Raw genomic sequence first — 24003 nt, 5'->3', positions numbered from 1 at the left:
GGTGGTATTCGTATGAAAATGGCACGCTATCTCGCCGCAGTGTTGACATTGTTCAGGATGCGATATTTCAGCAACTACTTTGTTTTCTGTGTCGAGACGAGCACCAATTCGTGCAGAAACAAACAAGCTAGTGGGTACGCTTTCATTTAGGTTGAATTGCATAGTTGCGGAGTTCGTTTCGCCTAGCTCCCCCACTACATGCTGCTTTCCGTTCCGATTGAGTCGGAGACGGGGTGTAAAAATCAATGCAAACGGCTCTCCCAGCAGGGTCAATGATTTAGTTTTAAATGCGGTCGACTTTACGCTGTTTTTTTATAAAAATACTAGCAAATTGCCCGTGTAAATGGTGTCCAACGTTGATTTCCCCTTTGACCGGATAGAGGTGAACATGGGAGGCTAAACACGTCACTTTGCGTACGTGAGAAGGTGTAGCTGCCGCTGGTCATATATGGCGCTTACACATTCTCAATCTTGCATCAGAGTGACCTGTTAACATTATTGATCAACTAATTCGCAGCTCAAGAACGCGGGCTCTACCACCATGCCCCCGTCCGAGGGGGTCATCCATTTCGTTAGTCATTGCTAGCTATAGACTCCTGTATCGCTTGGGGCGTCGAAGCCCGAGCTCCTTGGGAGATTTTTAAACCCTGAAATTCTTTGTCTAGGCTGGGTGATTCGGCATGGCACGCATGGAAGCAAGAGGGCCACCAAGTCCTCTCGTCGCGGTGGAGAACAGGTACACAGGAGGACCGCCAAGTCCTCTGTGCTTTGGTACTTGAACGGAAACGCGAGGAGCTCACCAAGTCCGAAGCACTGTTGGTGTGAGATCTTGGACACGAGGGGACACCAGGCCCTCCGTGCGTTGGTGTTGAGCTGAGCGCGAGGGGTCACCTTGTCCTTGCACCTTGGTAGCGAGTCTTGAGCACTAGAGGGTTTACCGGGTCCTCTGTGCCTTGGCAGCGATATCTTGAACGCGAAGGGTCCGCCAGGTCCGTCGCGCCTTAGTGTTGATCTTGAAAACACGCAGGGGTCACCAGGCCCCACACGCCCAGGCTGATTCCTGTGTGGCAAACGCCAGGCAGGTAGCTGACACCGTGCCTGTCGTACAGAGCTCACCTCCTCTCTTCATCTCAGCCGCCACGCGGCGGAATTCGCGCCGAGACGAAAGATCCGGATCCGTAGGCGCCGAAGATAAACCCTGAACCACGTGTGCCCTTTGGCGCTATTTGCGAACTGCGGCACAATATGGCCACACGCCAATATTTTCATCACGGAGTTGCCATCCTGTAGATCGGACAGTATTGCCGCTCTTAGAGCTTTTACTTTAAAAGCTCAAATGTATGATCTCAAAATAAAACAAGCTACTTGTCTTCTTCCATTCACATGCGAATCATTCCTACGCTTGTTTTTTTGCCGCTAACGTTACACGTATTATAGTGGAAGTATTAGTCGAATGAATACAGTGCACGCACCTCGCAGAAAACAAGTACATTTAAAAAAGACGTTCAATACTTGACAAGTCTTGACAAATTCTTGAGTGGATTGAGTTTCTTGGCAAGTGAATTTATTGAGAAGGCGAAAAACAAAATGAAAACATAAATGCATTTTCCCCTTGCTTCGATCTTGGTGTCCAGGATCTAAATGTTTGCATTGGTGTTGTAGATACGGAATTTTTTCATGAGCCATTGGAATACGTTGCTGGAGTACTTGCCAAACTTTTGGCTGATCTGAGTGAGCTGCTTAATCAAAGGAAGTTTTGCGAGGCCTTGGAGCTTGGGGAGCTTGAGAAACCCCTGGAGCATGCCGAAATTGGGGGTTGTGGCACCAACTCGCTCTTCACTCTCCGCGTCAGCAGTGGTAGTCGTTTTGCTTCCCTTCAGGTTGCGGTGGCTTTCGCCGGCAAGATTTTGGTTGGACTCGGGGACCAGGTTGCTGGCTTGGACAGCTTCTTCAGTAGCCACGACGGTGCTACAGCATGCGACGAAGGCGAGGACCACAAGCAGCAGGAAGAGACTCAGGCGCATGGTTGGTATTCTTGAGAAACGGATGCAACTACTGGTGCTTGATCGTTTGTGAGCTCTGGGAGCAGGTTCTGGAATGAATTATTAGCAGAGAGTCTCCGACCGAGAATCTCACGATCAGAGTGCGCTTGCACAATGCCTGGGCGAGAACGGTAGTAGGATGGTGATTTCCAGAGTACAGACGTCCCCGCCAAATCTGCAAAGGTCAGACGTATAAAGACTGCGAGGTTGCAAGATTCGCACAGGTGCCATATAGATGCAAAAGTACTAAGTTACTATGAATTTATTGTTTCCATATGCTAGAAGCTTCCCGCATCGCGACATTTTCTCTCCACGTTGCATCTACCTCAGTACATCCCATCCCGACCAGTTTCAAATCCCATGCGCATCTATACTACCTGTGCGAGGTAAATTGCTGCTTGCAGTTGCACATTAGGCGGGGACATCTGTACATGTACATGCACAATACTAGTACATGTACACTGCACCAGCAATACTGTACCGGTAGGCTATAATACATGTAGGGAATTGTTTTCAAGCCCCTGGATAGTGTACTTTGTTTGCGCTCGTGCAATTCAACCGTGTGCCCGCATTATATGGCGACACGAATAAGTTCATGCCGCAAAGTACGTCTTATATATTGTCTGTGGATTTATGATGTTAGCCTGTAGTGTTACGCCATGATGATTACGCTTTAGGCTGAATAACATGTTTGACTGTGCTTCAATACATGTACCGTTCATGCTATTATAGGCGTTGTTTCGGCTTGCCGAGCCAGCTGGAGTTCATCCCCTCCTGGCATTGTTGGTATAATAGCAAAAAGCCAACAAGTAGGCCACAAAAACAGTAACGTTCCCATCTCTAATCGTATTTCCCAGCCTGCGTCCCGTTGTATTCCCGCAGAACTGTACATGTATTGGACGGATGTCACTTGAGGTGACACACCTCACCTCACTCTGAGCTTGGGCCCGTCAAGGCAGTCTCGAACCAGTACATGTAGAACATTACGGTAGCGGCTGCCTTCTCGCAAACAATTGGAACCTCAGACTCGGCGCTGGGCAATACGGTTCACGGGTACCCTTGACTCCGTTGATCTTTCCGGGACTCTATGTGTATCCACTTTCATATGGCCATGGGCAACGACGGGTTGGAAGAGCTTATCGCTGTACAGTACATGGATAGAGGACAGTTGTATGTTACAATTTTGTTCACAAATGGATTGCACATTCGTGAGGACATGCAACTGATCTCCACGCTCTCACTTGGTGACTCGGGACACATAGCGCACATACCACGACCCACAGCATAAGCTCGTCGGTAGATAACCAACACCAACATTTGCTTCCTCAACGCTCTTGCAAATACTTGAGCAAATGATTCACCTTCCAGCTCGAGGGATGTAGGGTAGTCGCTGTACATGTACGGAGAGCAATACATGTACTTTGACACTTGGTGTCTCAAACATCCAGCACACGTTGATTAATCAGATAAAGTTTGCAAAACGATCCTCAACCTCTTCAGAACGCACATCTACGATCGATAGCACGACAAGCGCCACGCTCAGGGGCGCGTTGGCGGTCTCGATTCCAATACCAGCATGTCTGCAGCACAAATTAGCAACATAGAGCACAAATAGACAGCTATAAGATGGCCCGTACCACGCGCTCTTTCAAAGTCCAGACGTACAAGCCTCCAATATTGGCGGGTCGAAGGCGCCATGAACTGTGTGGCACCATTTGGGGACTCGAAGCGACCATAATGCTGCGACTCAGCATCCATTCCGTCAGCATCGCGGACCGTCTGGTTGATAGTAGGCCTTTTGAGAAATGGCGTGGACGAAGGATGGTGCATTCGTGAATCTGTGAAGAGGGTGCAGGGTATCTGTAAGGGAACCTGTAGCTGTTTCTCGGATTTATGGGTGTTTGCGTCGTTTAAAGATTGAAAACGCTGCATGTAAAAGCAAGAGCCTACCTATTTGTCCACAGACCCCGCGCTTGATCATCATCCACGCCACGTCAGTCTGTCCAGCGACAGATTCGCCACGGGCATCCAGCTTGTTGAATTGTCAACGCGTCCATGCTGTAGGTGATCGCTTGCGATACGAGGGACAAGGCAATCTGAGCAAGGGTTGGCTGCGCTGGTAGAGTAAGTTACTGGTTGGTCGAGTTTAGATTGTAAGCTTCCCTGGTCAATCCTGCCCATGTTTGAACCAGCTGAATTCCTCACTTTGGCTTTTGTTTAGTACGCTTAAGGCAACAATACGCCAACTCCCCTATCCAGTGTCCCCACTTCAAGTGAGCTACAAAGAATAACACAGTTCATCGGTCAAAAGCAGGCGTTTGACTCTCAGTTGAGTCTCTTGTCAAGTCTCTCAAGATGAGGCGTCAGACTACACAAAAGACAGCTCCATCCATCGCAACCCGAGACGAGCGTCACTCGCAACCAACAATGTGAGGCTCAGGACAGGCAGCACAGCAATGTCCCAACGGTGTTTGCTTGCTTGCGAGGTTGGCTTCCCTGGTCGAGGCCACCTCCACGTTGAGAAAGTCCGTCCTGGCTCGAGAGGTAGACCGACACCCTGACAAAGGCCATCTTCACTTCTGCTACAGCGTCCCGACACGGCAGAGCAGTAGACGGCGAAGACACAGACTCGCAGTCGACCAAGAGCTCCGTGACCAAGTTACGACGAAGCTTTCGCGGCACAACGCCACCAAAGCCATGGCCGACGCATACCAATTCTCTTTGGAGCGGCCTCACCTCAGCCTGTCTCCGAGCAATGGCATCGCGGACTGTAAGAGCACTCAGGAGTGTTTCACGACGTTCACGGCGCTCCTGGACGCGGCTCACTCCGTCGAGATAAACGCTTCTCCTCCCACCACCAAGTGCGATGCAACCCCCGTACCGACAGTGTCTTCCGTGGTCCGGCGCCGTCTTCGGAACCGCGAGTCCTGCCGCAAGACCCGACTCAAGCGCAAACTGCAGCAACACGCGCTTGATCTCCTTATTCGCGAGCGTCAAGAGCGAAATGGATATCTCAAGCAGCTTTCTTGTGAACTCAGAGCCGACGACACCAACGATGGCATGGTGAGCTATGGAAGCAGCCAGCAACGAGACCGCGAAGAGCTCTTCCGCGAGTTGGCTGTGAAAAGCCTGCACTACGCGCTCGTTGATCCAGAGTACAGTGGATGGCAAGACAACAATGACGAAATGTCCTCGTGCATCTCCACTTCCACCTCCGAGAAGAAACGTAAGAGCGAACCAGCAGGTCATTCCGAGACGAGAAGAACCACGCGACTACGACGCGCGCGTGACAGTGACGTCTCCGCTGCACCTCGAAGCGATTCAGCAACTGCCCAAGCCTCGCTGATCAAGCAGTGGCGACCGCTTGTTGACGGACTGCAAAACGTGGACCTGAAGCTTCACCGCATGGAAGAGATTGACCTCGGAGCTGGCACCTTGGAGCGATCCTGCTACTGGAAATTCGTCGGAGTTAACTCCGTCGAGGTGCAACGAGACGGCGAGATCGCTGCCGTTGCAGTCACTGGCACCACGTGCGTGAGGTTCCAAGGCATCCAGGTGCAGAGCGTCAACATTTGCGTAGTTCGACGCGACTGCAACGTCCCAATCGACTTGAACCCCAGAGCCGAACGAAGCACTTGACGACAGAATCTTCATCCTTTCCTCGTAGCCTTGCGCCATCATGCACGTCTAAGACTAGGCCTTTGCCGTTGCAAAACGACCACAGCGCTTCCTTTCCCTAAGCAGGATACAGCACAAGAACCGCAACGTGTTAGTATCTAGAGTGCATTTTTGTTTGATTTTCGTGTGATCCTCGCGTGTACAGACAAAGGAGTACGGTGCCCTCTGCTAAACTACCGGAGCGGGCTCATCGTGTCCGTCTGTTGCCTTTTCAGCACAGCTCGTGCTTACTGAGCCACGCGCCGCTTCTTCACGCGGTCGAAGTATTCCTTGACAGTAATACCCTTGCGCGAGGCCTTGACCTTGTCGGACACGACAGTCTTGTTCTGTTTTTCTTTCATGATCTCCGCAGGTGAACGCAGCGTCATCCAGGAGCCGTCGTCGTCCTTAATGCGGATAGTAGCGTTTGCCATCTCCTGCACGTTCGTGGGGGCTGTGCCCACGAACTCTACCTGGCCCTCGCGCTCCTTGCGCTTCGCTTCCATACGCTCGGCATCCTTCTGTTTGCGCTCACGCTGCTTGGCCAAGAGGCGATCAATGTCGATCTCCAGGCCGTCTCCGGTGGCCTTCTTCTCGCCTACGCCCTTCACCTTGTCGAGCAGGTCGTCGGGAAGTGCCTCCACCACGTGCAACTTGTTCGAAGTCATGACACGGCCGTCAGCAAGCTTAATCAGCTTACCCTCTACCAAGTTCTTCTCCAGTTTATCCTTGGACATGTACATCGTCATCTGGTTGGCACGAACGAACTGCAGACGCTCAGCACTCGTCATCTTCTGGTTCATGGCGTCATTGAGCTGCTGTGCGTTGAGATCCTGCTGGATGTTGGCCTCACGGTTACGGCGATTGATCTCGTTAATACGGAGCACGTCATCCGAGTTGTGCTTCTTACGCTCTTCGTTCTTGGCGAGCAGCTTCTGCAGACGCTCCTCGAGCACCACAGCCTTCTCGAAGTTCTTCATATCTTGAGCGGCGCGCAGGTCACGCTCCAGACGCACACGCTGCACACCCAGCGACACGGAAGACAGCCCCACAGCCTGCTTGCGCCTGACCATTCCGTCCACTTCCGTCTCCGTGTAATTGTGCTGCGTGATCATCCGCTCCTTCTTCGAGTACAGGCGCTTGACCTCGCCGTGGGTGGGAAAGTGAAGTCGCTCTTTGTTCATCACTGCTCGCCACAGCAAGAACTCCCGCTCGCGCAGTGAATGGCCCGAAATGCCGTTCAACTTCCACTCGCGCTTGCTCTTGCCGAACGCACAGATGATCCCCGTGTGGGTCGACTCGCCACAGAAAGTGTAGCTGCGTGCCAGCTTGCAGACGTTCACCACCTCACAGAAGCGGTAGACCATCTGTCCATCCACCATCTCAATAGGGACGCGCACGTACACGCCGCGCACGAGCTGCGGGAAGAAGGGCTCGAAGAAGTTCTTCTCGAAGAACACTCTTCTCTTCAGCAGGTAGTAGTTGGCCTGGTCCCAGTTCACCGGCACGTTCTCCTCGGGTCGAATGGTCGCCGCCAGCTCCTCCTCATCCGCAGGTTTCGCGGTCGTCAGGTCCGCCGTCTTGGCTTTCGGTTTCCGTCCGTCACTGTCCTCGTCACTGTAGTCGTCGTCGTCCCCATGACTGCGACGGCGTCCAGTGCCTCCGCGCTGCAGCTCCCTGCGTCGCCGTCTCTTCTCGGCCAGGTCGCGTCCGCTCCTGTTGCCTCCTTCGTCCTCCGAGCTGTCGTCGTCTCCGAACCTGTTGCTCAAGATGGACTTGCTCTTGTCGCTCGACTTGTTGGCCCTGAGGTTGTGCAGCGCCTCTTTGCGTCGGTCGCTCTCCCTGCTGCGGCCGCCGCGTCTCGTGGACGGCAGATCCTCCTCGTCATCCTCCTCCGAGAAGCCGTCCTCGGCTTTGCCCTGAGAGGCCGCAAGGCGCTTCTTGAGCTCTCGCTCCTTGTTGCGCTTCTCCTTGGCCTCGTACTTCTCCAGCAGCCGCTTCTCCTTCTCCACCTCCGTGAGGCCTGCCACATCGGCGTCGTCGTCCTCGTCGTCCTCCTCCTCGTCCTTGATCCGCAGTGTGCCGCGGCGTCTCTTGGCGTCCGATTCCGCCTCGTCATCGGCCTCGGCCGCCGCCTCCGCCTTCACCTTCGCCTGAACCTCTTTCTTCACGCCTTTGCGACGGCTCTTGGCCGGTGCCTTGGGCTTCTTGGGCGCGGGCGTGCGGCGCTTCTTGAGCTTCTTCTTCTGCGGCGAATCGGAGACTGAGTCTGATCCCGAACCTGAGCCGCTGCCTGAGCCCGAGCCAGAACCTGAGCCAGAGCCGGAATCAGACCCAGAGCCCGACCCAGAGCCTGAGCCACTGCCCGAGCCAGAGCCACTGCCCGAGCCGGAGCCGCTGCCCGAGCCGGAGTCCGATCCGGAGCCCGATCCTGAGCGCGAGCGCGAGCTCACGGAGCCCGAGGCGCTCGAGTGGCCGCCGTCCGACTCGTCGCTGCTCTCCACCACCTTCTTGGCCATGCTCGCTCCAAACTCTGCGCTAGGGTTCCCCCTCTGTCCTTCGACGTGGCAAGTTACCGACTGCGGCTCACTGAAGCGAGCTTGCATTTTATATAGTAATACAAACGGCAAGTGGTTTCAGTATAGTGACATGTTGGTGGGAAGGGGGAGACAGGACGAGTCGCGTTATAACGGATCATCGGCATGAGCAAGCTGCGCTTCTCGGTGGTGGCGTGCGCGAGCGAGGACGCTTCGTTCCCGGCCTCGCAGCTGGACGAGCATGCGGCCAGCAGCCAGGGCTACATGACGGGCAGGTATATAACCACGACGATAGTCGTTATGTAGCACGCTAGTTAACTGCTACAGTTGATGTGAATCTTATTTAACGCGGTTTTAAATGCTCGGAATGAAGGAACTGCGTGTACCCGCAGGAGATAGTGCTGCAGCTACAGGACGGACTGTGCCGCATCACTCAGGTGCAGCTGCTGTCACACCAGACACACATCGCCACCAAGATGGAGCTGTTCGTGTCCAAGCAATTGGGGTTTGAAGGAGAAGCCACGAGGTTTTCTCGACTAGGGTTTCTTACGCTCAAGTCCAACGTCGAGAGTCGATACCTGGCTCGGGAACTCAAGTCGGTGCATATTGATCAGGAAGCAGCACTGATCAAGCTGCGGATCCATGCGTGTCACGCCAACGAGCACAACTTGTACAACCAAGTGGGCATCATGGCCATCAATGTGTGTGGAGAATCATTAGGGTTACTACCCAGCTACTCCACGGACGAAGCGGTGGGGGTTAAACCGATAACCAAAGCCAAAACTAACGGGTCTCAGGACCTGAGCTTCGATATGCGGTTCGACGCTAAAACTGCAGCGAGGATCCGAGAGATTCAGGTGGCCAAGGATCAGGCTGTGGCTAATGAAGACTATGACCAGGCCAAGAGACTCAAACAAATGGAGGAGCAGCTCAAGAGTATCGGACTTCAACTTGCAAGGCTCGAGGCGCAGAAGAAAGAAGCTGTGGCGAACGAGGACTACGATCTGGCCAAGAAGATTAAACACGAGATCGGGACGCTGGAGGCGTCGGTGGGGAGTAACGAGACGCAGCCGATTCTGCCGATTCCGGCGGTAGTGCCTTCGCCGTTGAGGAGCCAAGTGCTGCCTAAAATTGGGCAACTGCAGCGCTCGTCGTCAAACTTTTCGCCTCGAGATATGTATCCAGAGGAGCAGCCACAAGTCGGGAAGAGCGGGAGTTTCTACGGTGACGGAAACGGCTCACTAAGGCAATCGAGTTCTGGGCAAGGCGGGTTTCCCGGTGACAACGAGAACGACCCGGCAGGTGGGGCTGCTTATGCTGACCAGGAAGACGGCGAGGACGGTGGTCAAAACCCGCACTTCAGAGGCATCCCAGACGCGGAAAACCTGCCCGATCCGGACGAAATCCCTCCAGCTCTTGCGAAGGAAAGCGAAGAACTTATCGCTGTCATTGGTCCATTCTTCACTCGCTGCGTATACAGCAACTTGTGGAACCACCGAGACGCTGCGGTCCGGAAGGTCACAATGGAAATGGACAATTACCCAGTTGAGCCGATGCGGCTGCTGGAAGTATGCTCCACACTCGCACAAAGTGGTGCTGGGGATCGCATTGCTCAGGTGGCGCTGTCTGCTTTCGGTCTCCTGGACCGCATGGTGGCGTTTGGCTCACGTGTGCGCCGCGATGACATGTGTCACATTGTGCGTCTTGCTGCTGTATGAATGGTGTCTTCTTGACTTAACGTAGCTAACTGTTCGTGATGTTCTGCATGGTACTGCAGCTCGGTAATAGCATGACACAATTGGTTAACAAGCTTGGCGAGTCACAAGCTAAAGTTCGTGACGAGGCCGCAGCAGTGCTAGGGCGACTGGCCGCTGCGAAAAATGTGGGCGTTGCCTTTGTGGCCTCGCATCTTACGAAGCGCTCCAAGAAGCCGTTGGGACTGAAGCTCTTGCAGGGTCGACTAGTTGTGCTCAAAACGCTACTAGCCGAGTTCGAGCTGCTCCCCGATACCGATTTTTCGGTGGCTGGCATCATGAGTTTCCTAGAGGACTGCAACTGTCTAGCCCACCAGAGTCGTGACATCCGCGACGCTGCCAAGGATATCACAGTGTCGATATACCTTCTCGTGGGAGCCGAGGTGGAAGGCTACTTGAAATCGCTTCGGCCGAAGCAGCTAGAGGAATACCAGGCAGCTTTCGAGGCAGCTGAAACGGCTAAAGCGGCAAGCCGCCGCGGTGGTGGTGGAAGCAATGGCGGTGGCAAGAGCGTTGCTAAGCGAGACGAAAAGACGCACGAGGCTCAAGCACAGTTTAAAGACGAAGTGGATGACGCTGGGGACAGTGAAGACGAGGGATCTGTAGATGAGTACACCTGTCCATTCTGCGGTGTAGTGGACGAGAAGTTTGACTCGGACTTCCTGGACCAGCACTTTTGGGCTTCGTGCAAGATGCTCACACCATGCAAGATGTGCGGTCAGGTGATTGAGATTCCGACCTTGAACGAACACCTGCTGAGCGAGTGCGAGCTGCAGCAGAATCACCGCGAGTGTCCACGCTGTGGAGAAGCCATCACTGCAAAGTTCTACGAGCGGCATGTGTCTTTGAACGACTGCCTCCCTCGAGTACCGTTAAACCGCGCAAACCGCTGTCCGCTGTGTCACGACGATATTGCTGCTGGCAAGAAAGGTTGGCGACGCCACTTGCTTGAGGAAGGCTGTCCAAATAATCCGCGGAGCTAGGATGGGGTTAGAAGGCCTCAGCAATATGAACAAGAACTACATGTAGTAGTACATGTGGTCGGTTGACAGTATCTATGTCGCAGGAGAGCAAGACGTTTCCTGCTCCTGCGAGATCTTTATTCGGACAGCTTTGGGCGGAGGTTTCTCCGACCCTAGCCGGCAAGCTGGACGAGCGACGAGGGCTTGCACTGGAATGGCTTATTATATTTGCTACGGACAACTTCTGTCGGCTCCCACGATAGTTTACAACCTGGGGCAGACGCTGACGCCTCACGTCGTGCGTCTTGTTTTTCTGTACGTTTCTTCTCCTTTCTGCACCTCCGAGACCCAACAAGCCGCTGCTGTGTTTACTTTGGCTGCTGCAGACGGCCCGTGCGCGTGGGTTTCTGTCGCTGGCCCTCGAACGAGCGCTTGGGAGCCTGACGCTGCCGGAAGCTGTCCTTCTTGCGCAGCGCCTGGGGCTTCTCCTCGTCGTCCTGCACCACGCGCTCGTGGAACTCGTCGTGGTGCGTGCGCTGCTGCTCGAGCTTCTTGACCGTCTCGTGCAGATGCACCGAGTTCTCCACGTCGTGGATGAGCCCGTTGATGCGCTCCATCTCCTCCAGGTGGTGGCGCTCGTTGGCCGGCAGCGTCTGCGAGCTGGGCGAGTCGGCGTGCTCCACCTCCTGCATGAGCACAAAGCCCTTCTCGCCCGGCTCGGCCGCCACCGGCATGTTGTAGTGGAAGCGGTTGTTCGTGGGGCTCCAACGCACGCGCGGGATCGAGTCCATGAGCACGGCCTCCGAGTCGATCGTCGGCGGGGACGCCATCTTTGGACCTTGCTGTTAGCTTGCTTGGCTGGATCGATAATGAAACCAAGTCCAGCTCAAGCGTCGCAACTTCAAGCTGCAAAGCGACGAATTGCGCCACGTTCAAATCGCAAAAATTGTGCACACTCAAATAAAAAGTGTGGCAGCAGGTGAAATGCAGCGCCGATCCCATACCGACGAGCGCGACGTGCTGCCAACTCTCGCCCGCAGTGGCCGCCGCTCGCCCTTCAGCAGTCCACACGCCATGCCGCCACGCATCCCTCGCCCCCTGCTGCTCCTGCTGGTGCTGGGCGTCCTCGGGTTGCTCGTGGTCTCCGCCAACTTCGTCTTCACGTGGCGCGCCACGTCCGCCTCCCTCGCGCGCGCCGAGGAGCACCTCGCCAGCCTGCGGGAGAACCCTGGGGCCGCCACCACCAAGGGCACCAACGCATTGGGCGATCGTAAGGGTGAAGACGGAAACGGAGGCCAGAATCCGCTCCCGACTCACGAGCGTGACGAGTTCTCACCCGAGGACGTGCAGCGCATGGAGAAGCAGCTCGTGTACACGATCCACCAGGTGGCGCAGCGCACGACCGAGCAGCGCGGCATCGTCCTACCGCTGTTCGACGGCGTCGCGGCGCTGGGACTGTCCCTGATCATGGAGCTGCGAGCCATGAGCGTGGACCTGCCCATTGAAGTGCCGCACTGCGGAGACCTCAAGGAGTCGCTGCAGCGCACGGTGCTGGAGAAGGAGGACATGGGCGTGATACGCTTCTATGACGTGTGCGAGCTGGCCTCGCAGACGGCCAGCACGCTGGACGCCTCGCGCAACGTCTTCTGCCAGAGTTTGCGCAACTGCCACCGGTCCTACCGGTCGTTCGACGTCAAGCTGCTGGCCATGACCTTCTCGCAGTTCGAGGAGATCATGCTGCTGGATGCCGACACGCTGTTCTTTGAGAGCCCCATGTCGCTTTGGGACACGGACAAGTACCGCAACACCGGCACGCTCTTCTTTCACGACCGACTGAGCCAAGACAACATGTTCTTGGGCAACCGCGTCCGTGGTAATGCTGACGTGAGCGAGCTGAACCAGTACATCTCGCGCTTTGATGTGTCTCCGTTTGCACCGTTGCGCAACATCGAGCGACCGAAGGCTACAAGCGAGAACAAAATTCCGGTAGAGCTCAAGAATTACTCGCCCAGCGAACACTTGATGACTAGCCACTCCTGGAACCACCGCGCTGGCCACGAAATGGACTCTTCATTGGTGCTGTGGAGCAAGAAGCGGCAGCCGCGTGCCACGGCCATACTAGCGGCTTTTGCTGCACTAAACGGCATTGGTCGGCCACCGTCGTACGGCGACAAGGAGCTGTTTTTCATCGCCGCAGAGCTGGCCGAAACGCAGTATTCGTTCTCTGATTTCGGCGTGGGCGGCGTGGGCTGGGACTTCCGCGACAACGGACCACTCAAATCGGTCGTCTGCGGCCACGCCTCGCACTACTACCCAGTCAAGCCCGCGGACGCTAGTGCTGTTGCCAACACGAGCGTGCTCTACCTCAACAGCGACGCCATCCTGGAGTACGACCCCATAAAGAAGCCTGTGTACTACAGCCAGGCACGATTATACGAGGTGTACGCCGGCTCCTTTGTGGAGCGCGATCTGCCGCAGGAATGCCCGTTCGACGTTACGGGCGTGCGCTTCTCCTCAGCACAGGAGGACCGCATGCTGCTGCGCCAGCGCTTCCACGAGATTGCAACGGTTTGGATGGAGTAAGATGCGCCGCGGTGCAGTAGAGGAACTTCAAAGTAAACGAATACATGTCCATAAGTACTACACACTGCAACCGCGCAAACAGGGCGCCGCATCATCGCCAGTTCTGGCAGCGCAACGGCGATCAGAATAGTGGACACGCTGTTATTACGTGAGCTGCTGGTACTGGCGTCAACTGAGCAGACACGCACGAAACTGTTGGCCTAGGATCCTACAGGAAGCGATACCAAAGCATGGAGACCCACACCGTAGAGCTCCACAGTCTCCTCAACTGCGAGGTGATCCATAGGATTACGACGGGTCATTCGCACGGCCGACGAGTTGAGATCGTGGGGGCGAACCCGACACTGCTGGCCCGACATCAGTGATGCCTCCGCCACCTGGCATCGCCAGACGATCGTCAGGAAAAAATGGACACAACCCAGCTTCAGACGATCGCTAAAGCGATAGCTACATCCTTCCATAATATATACCAGCTGTCGCTTCTTTTTCTAGAATGTATTATTTGTATGAATCTACAACTGCACAATCCCATACCCTGTCGAACTTGAAGTTAAGGACCTTCCATTTATTAAGGGTTCCCCAGATAAGGTTGGTCGGTCTATCCACCTCATCGTCCTGCCGAGCTCATTCCGCATTAGCGCTCGCCACCAAGCAGACCAACACTCTTGACGCCATGGCGCGCGCGTTCGGCTCGGTACGGCTGCGCTGGATCGTCGTTCTGCTGGCCGCGGGCGTGCTGGTCGTGCTCTCCGACGTGCTCTTCACATGGCGCCAGCTCACCACGTCGCCATCGCCCTCGTCGACGCGCGGCGGCTCCGCAGCCAGCCCCGCCACGCTGCAGGCCATTTACGACGCCGTAGCCAGAGCCAACGACTCGGCAGACGTGCAGTCGCTCACGCAGTTCGTTGACCGCCTAAGCGAGAGCGAAGCCGCCGAGCTGCTGCACAAGATCGGGTCCAAGGCGTCCACGTCAATGCCCCCAGCGATCCAATTAACGGACGAGGACGACGACGCGCTGCGGCTTGAGACAGAGAAGCTCAAGGCCGGAGAAGTGCAGAAGATGAAGGACGAGAACAGGCTCAAGACGCTCGAAACGCAGCTGCTGCACACGCTCAACAGCGTCACACAGCGCACCAGCGAGAAGCGTGGCGTCGTGTTGCCGCTGTTTGACGATCTCGTGCCGCTGGGACTTTCGCTGCTGCTGGAGTTGCGCTCGCTTGGAGTGACGCTGCCTGTGGAAATCCCTCACTGTGGAGACTTGGACCAGAAGCTCGTCAAGACGATCGAGAAGAAAAGCAGGCAGCTCGGACAGGTTTCCGTGTATGACGCGTGCGAATTGGCTGCCAGGGAGAAGAGCCTGCTGGATTCGAGCAAGCCGATCTTCTGCAAGGACCTGGACGAGTGCCACCGCAAGTTCCGCACGTTTGATATCAAGGTGCTGGGCGTGATTTACTCGCGATTCGAAGAGGTGATGCTCGTGGACGCCGATGCGCTCGTGCTGCAGAACCCAATGCCGCTGTGGGAGACGAACAAGTTCGAGAAGACAGGAACGCTGTTTTTTAACGATAGGATCAGCCAGACGAACTTCTCGCTGGGCTATCGCCCGGCATCGCGACCGGACGTCACGGACCTCCGACATTATCTGTCGAAGGCAGACGTGAGCGTCTTCCGAGAGCTTCCTACAATTTCGCGTGCGAACGCGACAGCCGCGTCAGATGTGTTGTTGCCGTTCGAGCCGAGCGATATTTTGCTCAACAGCCACACGTGGAATGGACGCAGCGGCCATCAGCTCGACTCCTCACTATTGCTGTGGAGCAAGAAGCGCCAGCCGCGTGCTACAACCGTACTGGCGTCGTTCGTGTCGCTCAATGATGTTGGCCGTCCACCCTCGTACGGTGATAAGGAACTATTTTTCGTGGCCTGTGAACTCGCTGAGACACAATACGCTTTTTCGGACTTTGCTGTGGGTGCTGCTGGCAGCGATTTTAAGGACCACGGGGAGGAAAAATCAGTACTCTGTGGTCAGGCGGCGCAATACTTCCCGGTGAAGGCACAGGGTGAAAGCAGTACCAGCATGCTCTATCTGAACTCGGATTCCATCATGACGTACAGACCGACCTCGCAGCCGATGTATTTCTCCAAAGCACGTGCCGCAGACTTTTATCCTGGCTCGTTCAGCGATTGGGAATTGCCACAAGAATGCCCCTTTGATGTGACCGGGGTACCGTTTTCGGAGGTGGAGATTCAGCGTGTGCTGCTGCGGCAGCGTCTCCATGGCATTACTGTAGAGTGGGAACGCAACGCCCTGATGAGCGAGAGTGAAAACGAACAAACCCTGGCAGACGATCTGGTCAACACGAAGCTGGAGTCACTCTTGAAGCAACTGGCGGATGGCACGCCATTTCAAGAGACGACTGCTGCTGCACCTGTTACCGAGCCTGTTGCTACAGCCACTCCAGCACCAACAGTGCCCGAGTCTCAAGCGAACAAGTGGGCCGAGTTTATGAAGAATGCGAGGGAGCGTGCAGAAATGGAAAAAGTGATGGAGACGAGGCTCATTCACTCGTTGTACACGTTGAGTCAGGAGACTAGCGTGCAACGCGGTATCGTACTTCCGCTTTATGACAAGATCACGACACTCGGTGTTTCATTAATTTTACAGCTGCGCTCCCTAGGCGTGGACCTACCCATTGAGATTCCACACTGTGGTGACTTCGATGAGGATTATGGAGAAACCATTATGAAGAAGAGTGAGCAGCTTGGCGAAGTTTATGTGTACAACGCATGCAAGCGTGCTGTGACGGCTAAAAGTTTGTTGGACCCCACCAAGCCGCTGTTTTGCAAGGACCTCGACACTTGCCACCGTCGTTACCGGAATTTCGCCATCAAAGTGCTCGGCGTGGTGTACTCACGATTTGAAGAAATTATGCTGATGGATGCCGACGCACTGTTGTTCCAGACTCCGATGACCCTGTGGGAGACGAAGAAGTATGAGGCGACGGGCACACTTTTCTTCAACGATCGGATCGCTGAAGCTAATTTTTCCATGGGTCTGGGCTACAAGCCGGCAAACCGCCCTAACATCATGGCGATCGAGAACTACTTGTCTAAAGCTAATGTCGATCTCTTTCGCCACATTCCAACGCTTACACGGCCGAATGTGTCTGCTGAAGTCATTGCAGCAGACAAATCAACGGTGACCCTGCACTTCCAGCCAAGCGAAGGGCTACTGAAAAGTCATCCCTGGAACGGCCGCAGTGCCCACAGAGTGGATTCATCCATAGTGCTGTGGAACAAAAAGCGGCAACCACGTGCGACGGCTATCTTGGCTTCATTTATCTCGCTCAACGATGTGCCACGCCCACCCTCGTACGGTGACAAGGAGCTCTTCTTCGTGGCGTGCGAGCTCGCTGAAACCCAGTACACGTTCTCCGATTTTGCCACGGGCTCTGCTGGCGCCGACTTCCGAAATCACGGGGCCAACAAGTCGATAATATGTGGTAGCGCCGCACATCATTTCCCGGAAAAATCGGATGATACCCCCATCCAGGAGGTGAGCCTGCTCTACATGAATACGGACTACATTATGCGATATAAGCCACAAAAGGCGCCGATGTACTACTCTGCGGCTCGTCCACGTGACTTCTTCCCCGGTACATTTGAAGAGAAGAAGTTGCTGATGATGTGCCCGTTCGACATTACCGGTGTTAAGTTCACAGACGCTGAGGTGGAGCAGATTTATCAACGGCAACAGTTTTTCGACATTGCCAGTGAATGGGAAAATAGTGCCAAGGACACCGACACCGTAGAGCGAGAGGCGGCAGACAGTCTAACCAACGAAAAGCTCACGACGCTTCTGAAGAATGGACCGCCTCTCATCGACCGAACTGATCCTCCCAAGGACTCTAAAAAAGTGGAGGAAGAGAAGAAAGCTGCGGAGTTGAAAAAGAAGACGGCTGACCTCCAGCAACAAGAGAAACAGCTTGCTCACACGCTGAACCAAATTGCGCAGCAAACAACAGTGAAGCGCGGCATCGTAATTCCAGTGTACGACGGTATCATCAAACTGGGCATCTCGTTGGTGTTGGAGCTGCGCACCATGGGCATAACAGAACCTATTGAGATGCCGCATTGCGGTGACTTAAACCTGGACGCGCAGAAGATGTATCTGTCGAAGAAACAGCTGGGCACGATCTGGTTTTACAACGTTTGTGAAAGGGCAGCACAAAGTACAAGTGTCTTGGACTCATCTCGTAAAGTATTCTGCGAGAAGATTGAAGACTGTCACGCGAAATTCCGCGGTTTCATTATTAAGCCGCTTGCTGTGACGTTTTCCAGATTCGAGGAAATCATGATGATTGACGCTGACACGACATTCTTTGTGAGCCCCGCCAAGCTCTGGGACTCGAAGAAGTACAATACCACAGGCAACTTCTTGATGCACGACCGTATTAGTCACGAAAAGTGGTTCATGGCTGAACGCATCCCCGGAAATCCAGAAGTGTCGGTGGAGCAGAACTACTTCTCCAAGTTTGACGTTACCCCGTTCCGATCCTTGCCAACACTTGAACGCCCAAAGGCTACGGTGGAAAACCCGACTTCGGTAACGCTCAACTTCGAGCCAAGCGATTTCTTGCTGAGGAGCCACTCGTTCAATATTCGTGCGGGGCACCAGGTGGACTCGTCCTTGGTTTTGTGGAACAAGAAGCGCCAACCCCGCGCGACTGCTATCTTGGCGTCGTTCATTGCTCTGAACGATATTGCTTCTCCCCCGTCTTACGGTGATAAGGAATTGTTCTTCTATGCAAGTGAACTTGCAGAGACACAGTACTCGTTCTCCGACCACGCTATTGGTGCCGTTGGCACTAAACTTATTGACGGTGGACCGAAGAACTCGACCTTGTGTGGTGACATGGCTCAGGTATTCCCGATCCACGAAGACGGTGTGCCAGACGATGATGTGCCTCTGTTTTACTTTAACAGCGACCGTATTTTATGGTTCCGACCGCAGACTGAGCCTGTGTACTACATGAAGGCACGGCCGTGGGAATTCTACCCTGGTGCATTCGGAGAGCGTCGACAGGAATGCCCGTTCGATATTACAGTCGGAAAGCTTTCCGAAGACGAGGAGAGACATTTGGCAGGACGGCAGCATTTGTACGAAGTGGTGGACGCATGGGATCGTGTTGCGAAGGAGAATCCAGCAAACTTAGATGACCAAAACGCTTCAATTGACGAGGTTCTACGTAAGAACATTGCAGAAATGCAAGGGAAAAATCCGGCTGATGTAGCGCCTTCTCCGCCTCGAGAGAACAAATTGAATGACCAAGTGGACCGGACGACGCAGATGATGGAGAAGCAGCTTGTGTACACGTTGAGTCAGATCACGCAGGTCACGACGACCAAACGAGGTATCGTGATGCCGCTCTACGAGCCGATTGCACGGCTTGGGTTTTCTTTGATCCTGGAACTGCGCGCTATGGGTGTTACCTTGCCCATCGAAGTGCCCCACTGCACTGATCTCAAGCCTGAGACTGTGGAGCTAATTCGCACGAAAAAGGAGCTCGGAGAGATCCGTGCCTACGATGTTTGCGAGCTTGCTGCCAAGGCCAAGAGCGTCACGAACTCCTCGCGCCCAGTGTTCTGCGCTGATATCGACGGCTGCCGTGCCAAATTCCGGTCTTTCATGATCAAGCCTCTTGCAGTGACATACTCGCAATTTGAGGAGATTCTGATGCTTGACGCTGACACCACCTTCTTCGTCAACCCTACTGTCTTGTTCGACTCGGTTAAGTTCAAGACTACAGGCAACCTGCTAATGAACGATCGTATCAGCCACGACTGGTGGTTTATGGCGGAGCGTGTATCTGGCAAGCCCGATGTCTCAGTGGAGCAAAACTACTTCGCCACCTTCGACGTGACACCGTTCCGGCCGCTGCCCACACTTGATCGCCCGAAGGCTACCCTCGAGAACAAGACCCCTGTGAAGCTGGGCTTTGAGCCAAGTGATTTTTTGCTGAGTAGCCACTCGTTCAATCTCCGCTCTGGTCATCAGGTGGACTCGTCCCTCGTCATGTGGAACAAGAAGCGCCAGCCTCGTGCCACGGCGATTCTGGCGTCGTTTGTTGCTGAGAACGACATAGCGTCACCTCCTTCATATGGTGACAAGGAGCTGTTCTTCTACGCAAGTGAGCTAGCCGAAACACAGTACTCGTTCTCGGACCATGCCATTGGAGCTGTTGGTACGAAGGTCCAGGACGGCGGGCCGAAAAACTCAACTCTGTGTGGCGATATGGCGCAGGTTTTCCCTATTCACCACGACGACGTGGCCGACGACGATGTTCCTCTCTTCTACCTCAACAGTGATCGGATCCTGTACTTTAAACCGGACGTGGAGCCTGTCTATTATATGAAGGCTCGGCCCTGGGAACACTACCCTGGTGCCTTCGGCAGTCGACCACAGGAGTGTCCTTTCAACATCACCGTGGGAAGGTTCATGGAGTCGCACATTAACCATCTCGCAGAGCGACGGAAGTTTTCGGAACAAGTGAAGGCGTGGTAGATGAAGCGCATTCGAGCGCGATAATGATAGAAAAGGAGCGCAGCTAGATGTACGTGTGTTGTTAGCCCGCAAGTGATCCTGGGCTTAAAGCAGGACAACCGCAAATTTGCTATCACTGCACGTCATGTCCAAGATCTTAACCCATTATTCCCCGATGGGCTTCCTATAGGTGCTTAGCCTGCAGAGTCCGAAAGGTGTACCCAACAACAACACCATTGAGAATATCGTTGAATTGGCTGCAGACGCTGGGGTTCATGAGAACAATGTTGAAGTGTGTGCGGCCAGCAATGCGAGGGAGGCAATTGCGCAGGTGGTGAACAATATGACTAGCAGTGCAGAGCTTTAGGCTCGGCTTGAGAGCTACACGCCTGTGTCTGGACTGGGCAGCAGTTCACACTTTTGCTTTTGATCAATACACCACGGCAAGAAAGCTTTGAGGGCAATGACAGCTCCCCTCGCTAGTGTTTTACACTTTTCCTACATTTTGTGAAAAACGACAATAGCCGACACCTGACTTGTCGTACCCTCTGACATCGGCGAATGGGGGGTTAAGAGCACAGTAGTTCTCCACCCTCTCCCTCCTCCGCACTTTGATTGGGTTTGCTCATTCCTCGAGGTGCGCGACTGCTGTTGGGAAGACATGCCAGAGATCTCTCCGTGCTGTGCTGGCGTACTTGTGCAGCAACGAGTTCTGTGCAGAAGTCAACCTAACTAACAGGTGGCCATGCGTTGTTTGTACCAATAACAACTCTGCCAGCAAATCCTTCAATACTGGTAGCGATTCCCAGACCAGAATGTTAACTAGCTGGTCATTGAGAGCCGCTTTCATATTCTTGTTGGGAGAGTACATGTATGCAAACTGGAGAGGGGGTTGTCTTTACTTACATGCATGTATTATAATAATGCCAGGATTTCAGGGCCGCACTTTAAGAGCGACTCAATTTGAGCTGAAAACGATCATTTCATACTTGTAAATACAGTAGTCATTGTGAGTCACATTTTGTGACAAGTCCACAGGTCTCAAGCAATCTCTTGACGGCAACTTGATCGTGTGATTATGCTGGAGCAGCGTCACCCCAAGCAGACGTGGCTTCCTGCGCACCAAGCACCAAATACCAGCAAGCGGGGGGATCATGTAGGGATTCAGAATCCGTTCTTGGCTATAATATGAACGTCGCCGATCGGACTTCACGTATAGTAGTACTACATGTATTAATACTACCGGCAGTAGTACAGATGTCCCCGGCAAATTTTCAACTGTAGTTGATGTACGGTTTTCATCGCTTTCAGCGCAGGTGACAACGGTGTCGAGCGGGTTCCAGGGTAGGATGCACGCGCCCTGCAGGCTGCCTGCCAAGAGTTGAGCCGATGCCAAGCTGAAGCATCGACTGGGATGGGAAATTGATGTCGAGACTCTCGACCGGGCGCCGATTATTAATGCAACAGTGTACGTGAACACTACATGTAGGACATCCGGATTATGTTTCCCGTTTGCAAAAGCGCCTTTCGGCCAGCCGCCAGCTGAGAAGCTTTGAAGCACTGCTTCGTTTTGCAGGGATCCTTTTGCTGGCTCTGGCTCTACCTTTCGAGTAAGCTTAGGTAACGAAAAGCTGAAGACAACGAGCTGCCAGAGCATATCTTGGGTTCTTGTCAAATGTGCCGATGGTATTCCAAAACCAAAATGACTTTATGATCTTAGAATTCGAAGTATGATACCAGAGTGTGTCAATACACCCAGGGTTAAATATGTGGCGCTAGCTCCAGTACGGCGTAGCGCCCTACAATCTCTATCAACATGAATACCCTCAACTACTCACAAAACGACACTCAAACACTCAGTCGCAGCCGCTTACCGGTACATCGTAAGTGACGGCAGGACGGGTGTCTGGAAGTGGCCTGGTACTGCAGCGTACTGCGGCTGTGGGGCAGGATAGGATGGGGCGGCTGCGTGGGGCTCGAGGAACGACAGCAGCGAACGCTGGTTGCCCAGTACCTGCGCGCCGTAGCGGGGGTTGCAGCCCATGGTCGCGGAGGTGAACGGGTTGGCAAGCTGCGTAATGGGACGCAGGGTCGGCACCTGCATCTGCTGCTGGATTGGAGCCTTGTCGCCGATGGACGAACTGCGCGAAAGTGGGTTCACCAGGAAGTCGATGGACAGCTTCGTGCTGACAGGGGAGATCGACAACTTGCCGCTCGAGCTGGGCGGGGTCACGACGCCATGTGTCGGGGAGTACGAGTCCGTGCTCAGGAGCTTGGAGTGCGACTTGCAGCGGCCCTTGACCTGTGAGAACTTCTCGCAGTTCGGGATGGTGCAGCGGCGGCCACCGCCGTGCGAGATGCAGTAGCCCTTGGACTGAGCCAGCTTCTTGCAGCCTTCGAACTGGCAGCGACGACCTCCACCGTGGGCAATGCACAAGCCGCGGCTCTGAGCGAGCTTGTTGCAGTTGGGGTCGCGGCAGCGCGAGCCACCGCCGTGGGCTTTGCACAGTCCGCGGGTCTGGGCGAACTTATCACACCCAGCGAACTGGCACCGAGCACGGTTGGCATTGCGACGAGCGCTGGGCGTCGGCATGATGCTGGCCAACTGAGCTTGAGATGGAAAAGATGTGATGCGAAGACACAAACACCGCAGTGGAAGTGCTCGAGTGCCAATGTGCGCAGTTGGCGGTGAAAAGTAAAGTGAGCACACTAACGAGATGGAAGAAACCGAGCGCGACCAGCTTGGTTGCCCCATGCGATTGCTGCAGCCTGGCACTTGCCCTACGATCGGACTGTCCGTACCACCCGGAGCTCTGCTCTGCTCGTGAGGTACAGGCCGAAACCTGATGGGTCTCCTGCGAGAGAGACAGAGGTTGCGAGGATCGTGTGCCAGATAGGCGAGTGCGCTCAACCCGTCGTGAGCCCTGCCAGCCATATTTGCTGCGCCAGCTGGATCGAACAGAGCTATTGCCCAGGTGACAAACGCACGAGGCGCTCTTACTTACGAGGGCGTATGGTCTCGCGACCTCGGTTGAGCGCGCCCTGCTGCCGCGTTTACTCGCTTGCAAGACGAGCCGCATGAGCACACGACAGCTTGCCGGAGCGTCTATGGACTGCGGAAAAGATACGAAGGTTGACACGCCGCGCTTTCCTGTTTGTGGCAAAGGAGACCGTGCACAGTACCCGCGCTGAGAGAATTCGTGTCAAACGCTCAGAAATACGGTTGACTTACTTTTCGACGAGCGGTGGTGCCGCAGCAAATGTCCCGGGGATCCAAGAGTTGGCGAGTCACTCGAAGCGTAGTGCAACGCAGGACTCGTACAGGTGATACTTTCATAATATGGCATTGGACGGTCTGAAGATAACGGTAGGATGGATCTACGGTCAGTACATACGTGTACATATCTTCCTTTCTGCTTTTGGCATTTTGGTAGAGCTTGATGACCATGACGACCGCACGCAACACGTTGAAATGGTATTTTTCGATGTGCATGTACATGCTCCGAATTCTTGCGATGTGCTGCAGCCCGAGCATTTCTTGGTTCTGCGGGATGAATGAGAGCCTTGCGCACGAGCTTCTGTTGCGCGGTTGATCTTGCGGTGGGCTGCAGACTTGCTTGCTTGTGGTATTACGGTACATATACGATGGCCGCATTTTCCGCCGTGGAGACGGCCAGCCAGGTATCCGCTCCTAGCCAGCGCGACCGCTTCTTTTATTTGCGGTCGCGCCTGCCTTCTTGCTCTCGCCATCGTCTCACCAAGACAGCGGTGAAGAGAGGCAGAGCAGTCCCCGAGCAACGTGACGGGGCTTCGCCGGCTCGCGCGGGGTTCGCATTCGTGCAGAAACACGATATTCCGACCTCGCGGCATGAAAGTCGGATGGGGAGAGGTGGCTACAGCCCGCGACGAGGCAGAAACCAAGGTGCG

General features: G+C 54.6%; 9 protein-coding genes across 9 annotated transcripts; 4 read left to right on the top strand and 5 right to left on the bottom strand.

The window, feature by feature from the left end:
* Nucleotides 1-1637: 1637 nt before the first annotated feature.
* On the bottom strand, nt 1638-2024 carry KRP23_11214 (uncharacterized protein; the record flags this gene model as incomplete). The annotated part of the gene is made up of 1 exon (XM_067881741.1): nt 1638-2024. One exon carries the CDS (start codon nt 2022-2024, stop codon nt 1638-1640), a length of 387 nt encoding a protein of 128 aa, XP_067741026.1.
* A 1480-nt stretch (nt 2025-3504) lies between these two features.
* Nucleotides 3505-3811, bottom strand: KRP23_11213 (uncharacterized protein; the record flags this gene model as incomplete). Its single annotated transcript, XM_067881740.1, has 2 exons — nt 3505-3622; nt 3708-3811. The coding sequence occupies 2 exons, from the start codon at nt 3809-3811 to the stop codon at nt 3505-3507; spliced, it is 222 nt and encodes a 73-aa protein (XP_067741025.1).
* Nucleotides 3812-4739: 928 nt separating this feature from the next.
* On the top strand, nt 4740-5681 carry KRP23_11212 (uncharacterized protein; the record flags this gene model as incomplete). The annotated part of the gene is made up of 1 exon (XM_067881739.1): nt 4740-5681. The coding sequence occupies one exon, from the start codon at nt 4740-4742 to the stop codon at nt 5679-5681; it is 942 nt and encodes a 313-aa protein (XP_067741024.1).
* A 266-nt stretch (nt 5682-5947) lies between these two features.
* KRP23_11211 (RNA polymerase-associated protein RTF1-like protein) lies at nt 5948-8218 on the bottom strand (the record flags this gene model as incomplete). The annotated part of the gene is made up of 1 exon (XM_067881738.1): nt 5948-8218. The coding sequence occupies one exon, from the start codon at nt 8216-8218 to the stop codon at nt 5948-5950; it is 2271 nt and encodes a 756-aa protein (XP_067741023.1).
* A 183-nt stretch (nt 8219-8401) lies between these two features.
* Nucleotides 8402-10973, top strand: KRP23_11210 (Centrosomal protein of 104 kDa; the record flags this gene model as incomplete). The annotated part of the gene is made up of 3 exons (XM_067881737.1): nt 8402-8511; nt 8610-9933; nt 10014-10973. The coding sequence occupies 3 exons, from the start codon at nt 8402-8404 to the stop codon at nt 10971-10973; spliced, it is 2394 nt and encodes a 797-aa protein (XP_067741022.1).
* Nucleotides 10974-11320: 347 nt separating this feature from the next.
* Nucleotides 11321-11782, bottom strand: KRP23_11209 (uncharacterized protein; the record flags this gene model as incomplete). The annotated part of the gene is made up of 1 exon (XM_067881736.1): nt 11321-11782. One exon carries the CDS (start codon nt 11780-11782, stop codon nt 11321-11323), a length of 462 nt encoding a protein of 153 aa, XP_067741021.1.
* Nucleotides 11783-11936: 154 nt separating this feature from the next.
* KRP23_11208 (putative alpha-1,3-mannosyltransferase MNN1) lies at nt 11937-13535 on the top strand (the record flags this gene model as incomplete). Its single annotated transcript, XM_067881735.1, has 1 exon — nt 11937-13535. One exon carries the CDS (start codon nt 11937-11939, stop codon nt 13533-13535), a length of 1599 nt encoding a protein of 532 aa, XP_067741020.1.
* Nucleotides 13536-14208: 673 nt separating this feature from the next.
* KRP23_11207 (putative alpha-1,3-mannosyltransferase MNN14) lies at nt 14209-20097 on the top strand (the record flags this gene model as incomplete). The annotated part of the gene is made up of 1 exon (XM_067881734.1): nt 14209-20097. One exon carries the CDS (start codon nt 14209-14211, stop codon nt 20095-20097), a length of 5889 nt encoding a protein of 1962 aa, XP_067741019.1.
* A 1849-nt stretch (nt 20098-21946) lies between these two features.
* KRP23_11206 (uncharacterized protein) lies at nt 21947-23611 on the bottom strand (the record flags this gene model as incomplete). Its single annotated transcript, XM_067881733.1, has 2 exons — nt 21947-22348; nt 23309-23611. 2 exons carry the CDS (start codon nt 23609-23611, stop codon nt 21947-21949), a joined length of 705 nt encoding a protein of 234 aa, XP_067741018.1.
* Between the last annotated feature and the right edge of the window lie 392 nt (nt 23612-24003).

Source organism: Phytophthora ramorum (assembly GCF_020800215.1).
Source record: "Phytophthora ramorum isolate Pr-102 chromosome Unknown Phyram_PR-102_s0011, whole genome shotgun sequence".
Lineage (NCBI taxonomy): Eukaryota > Oomycota > Peronosporomycetes > Peronosporales > Peronosporaceae > Phytophthora > Phytophthora ramorum.
The sequence above is the reverse complement of the archived record's forward strand: the minus strand, read 5'-3'. Positions and strand labels throughout refer to the sequence as shown.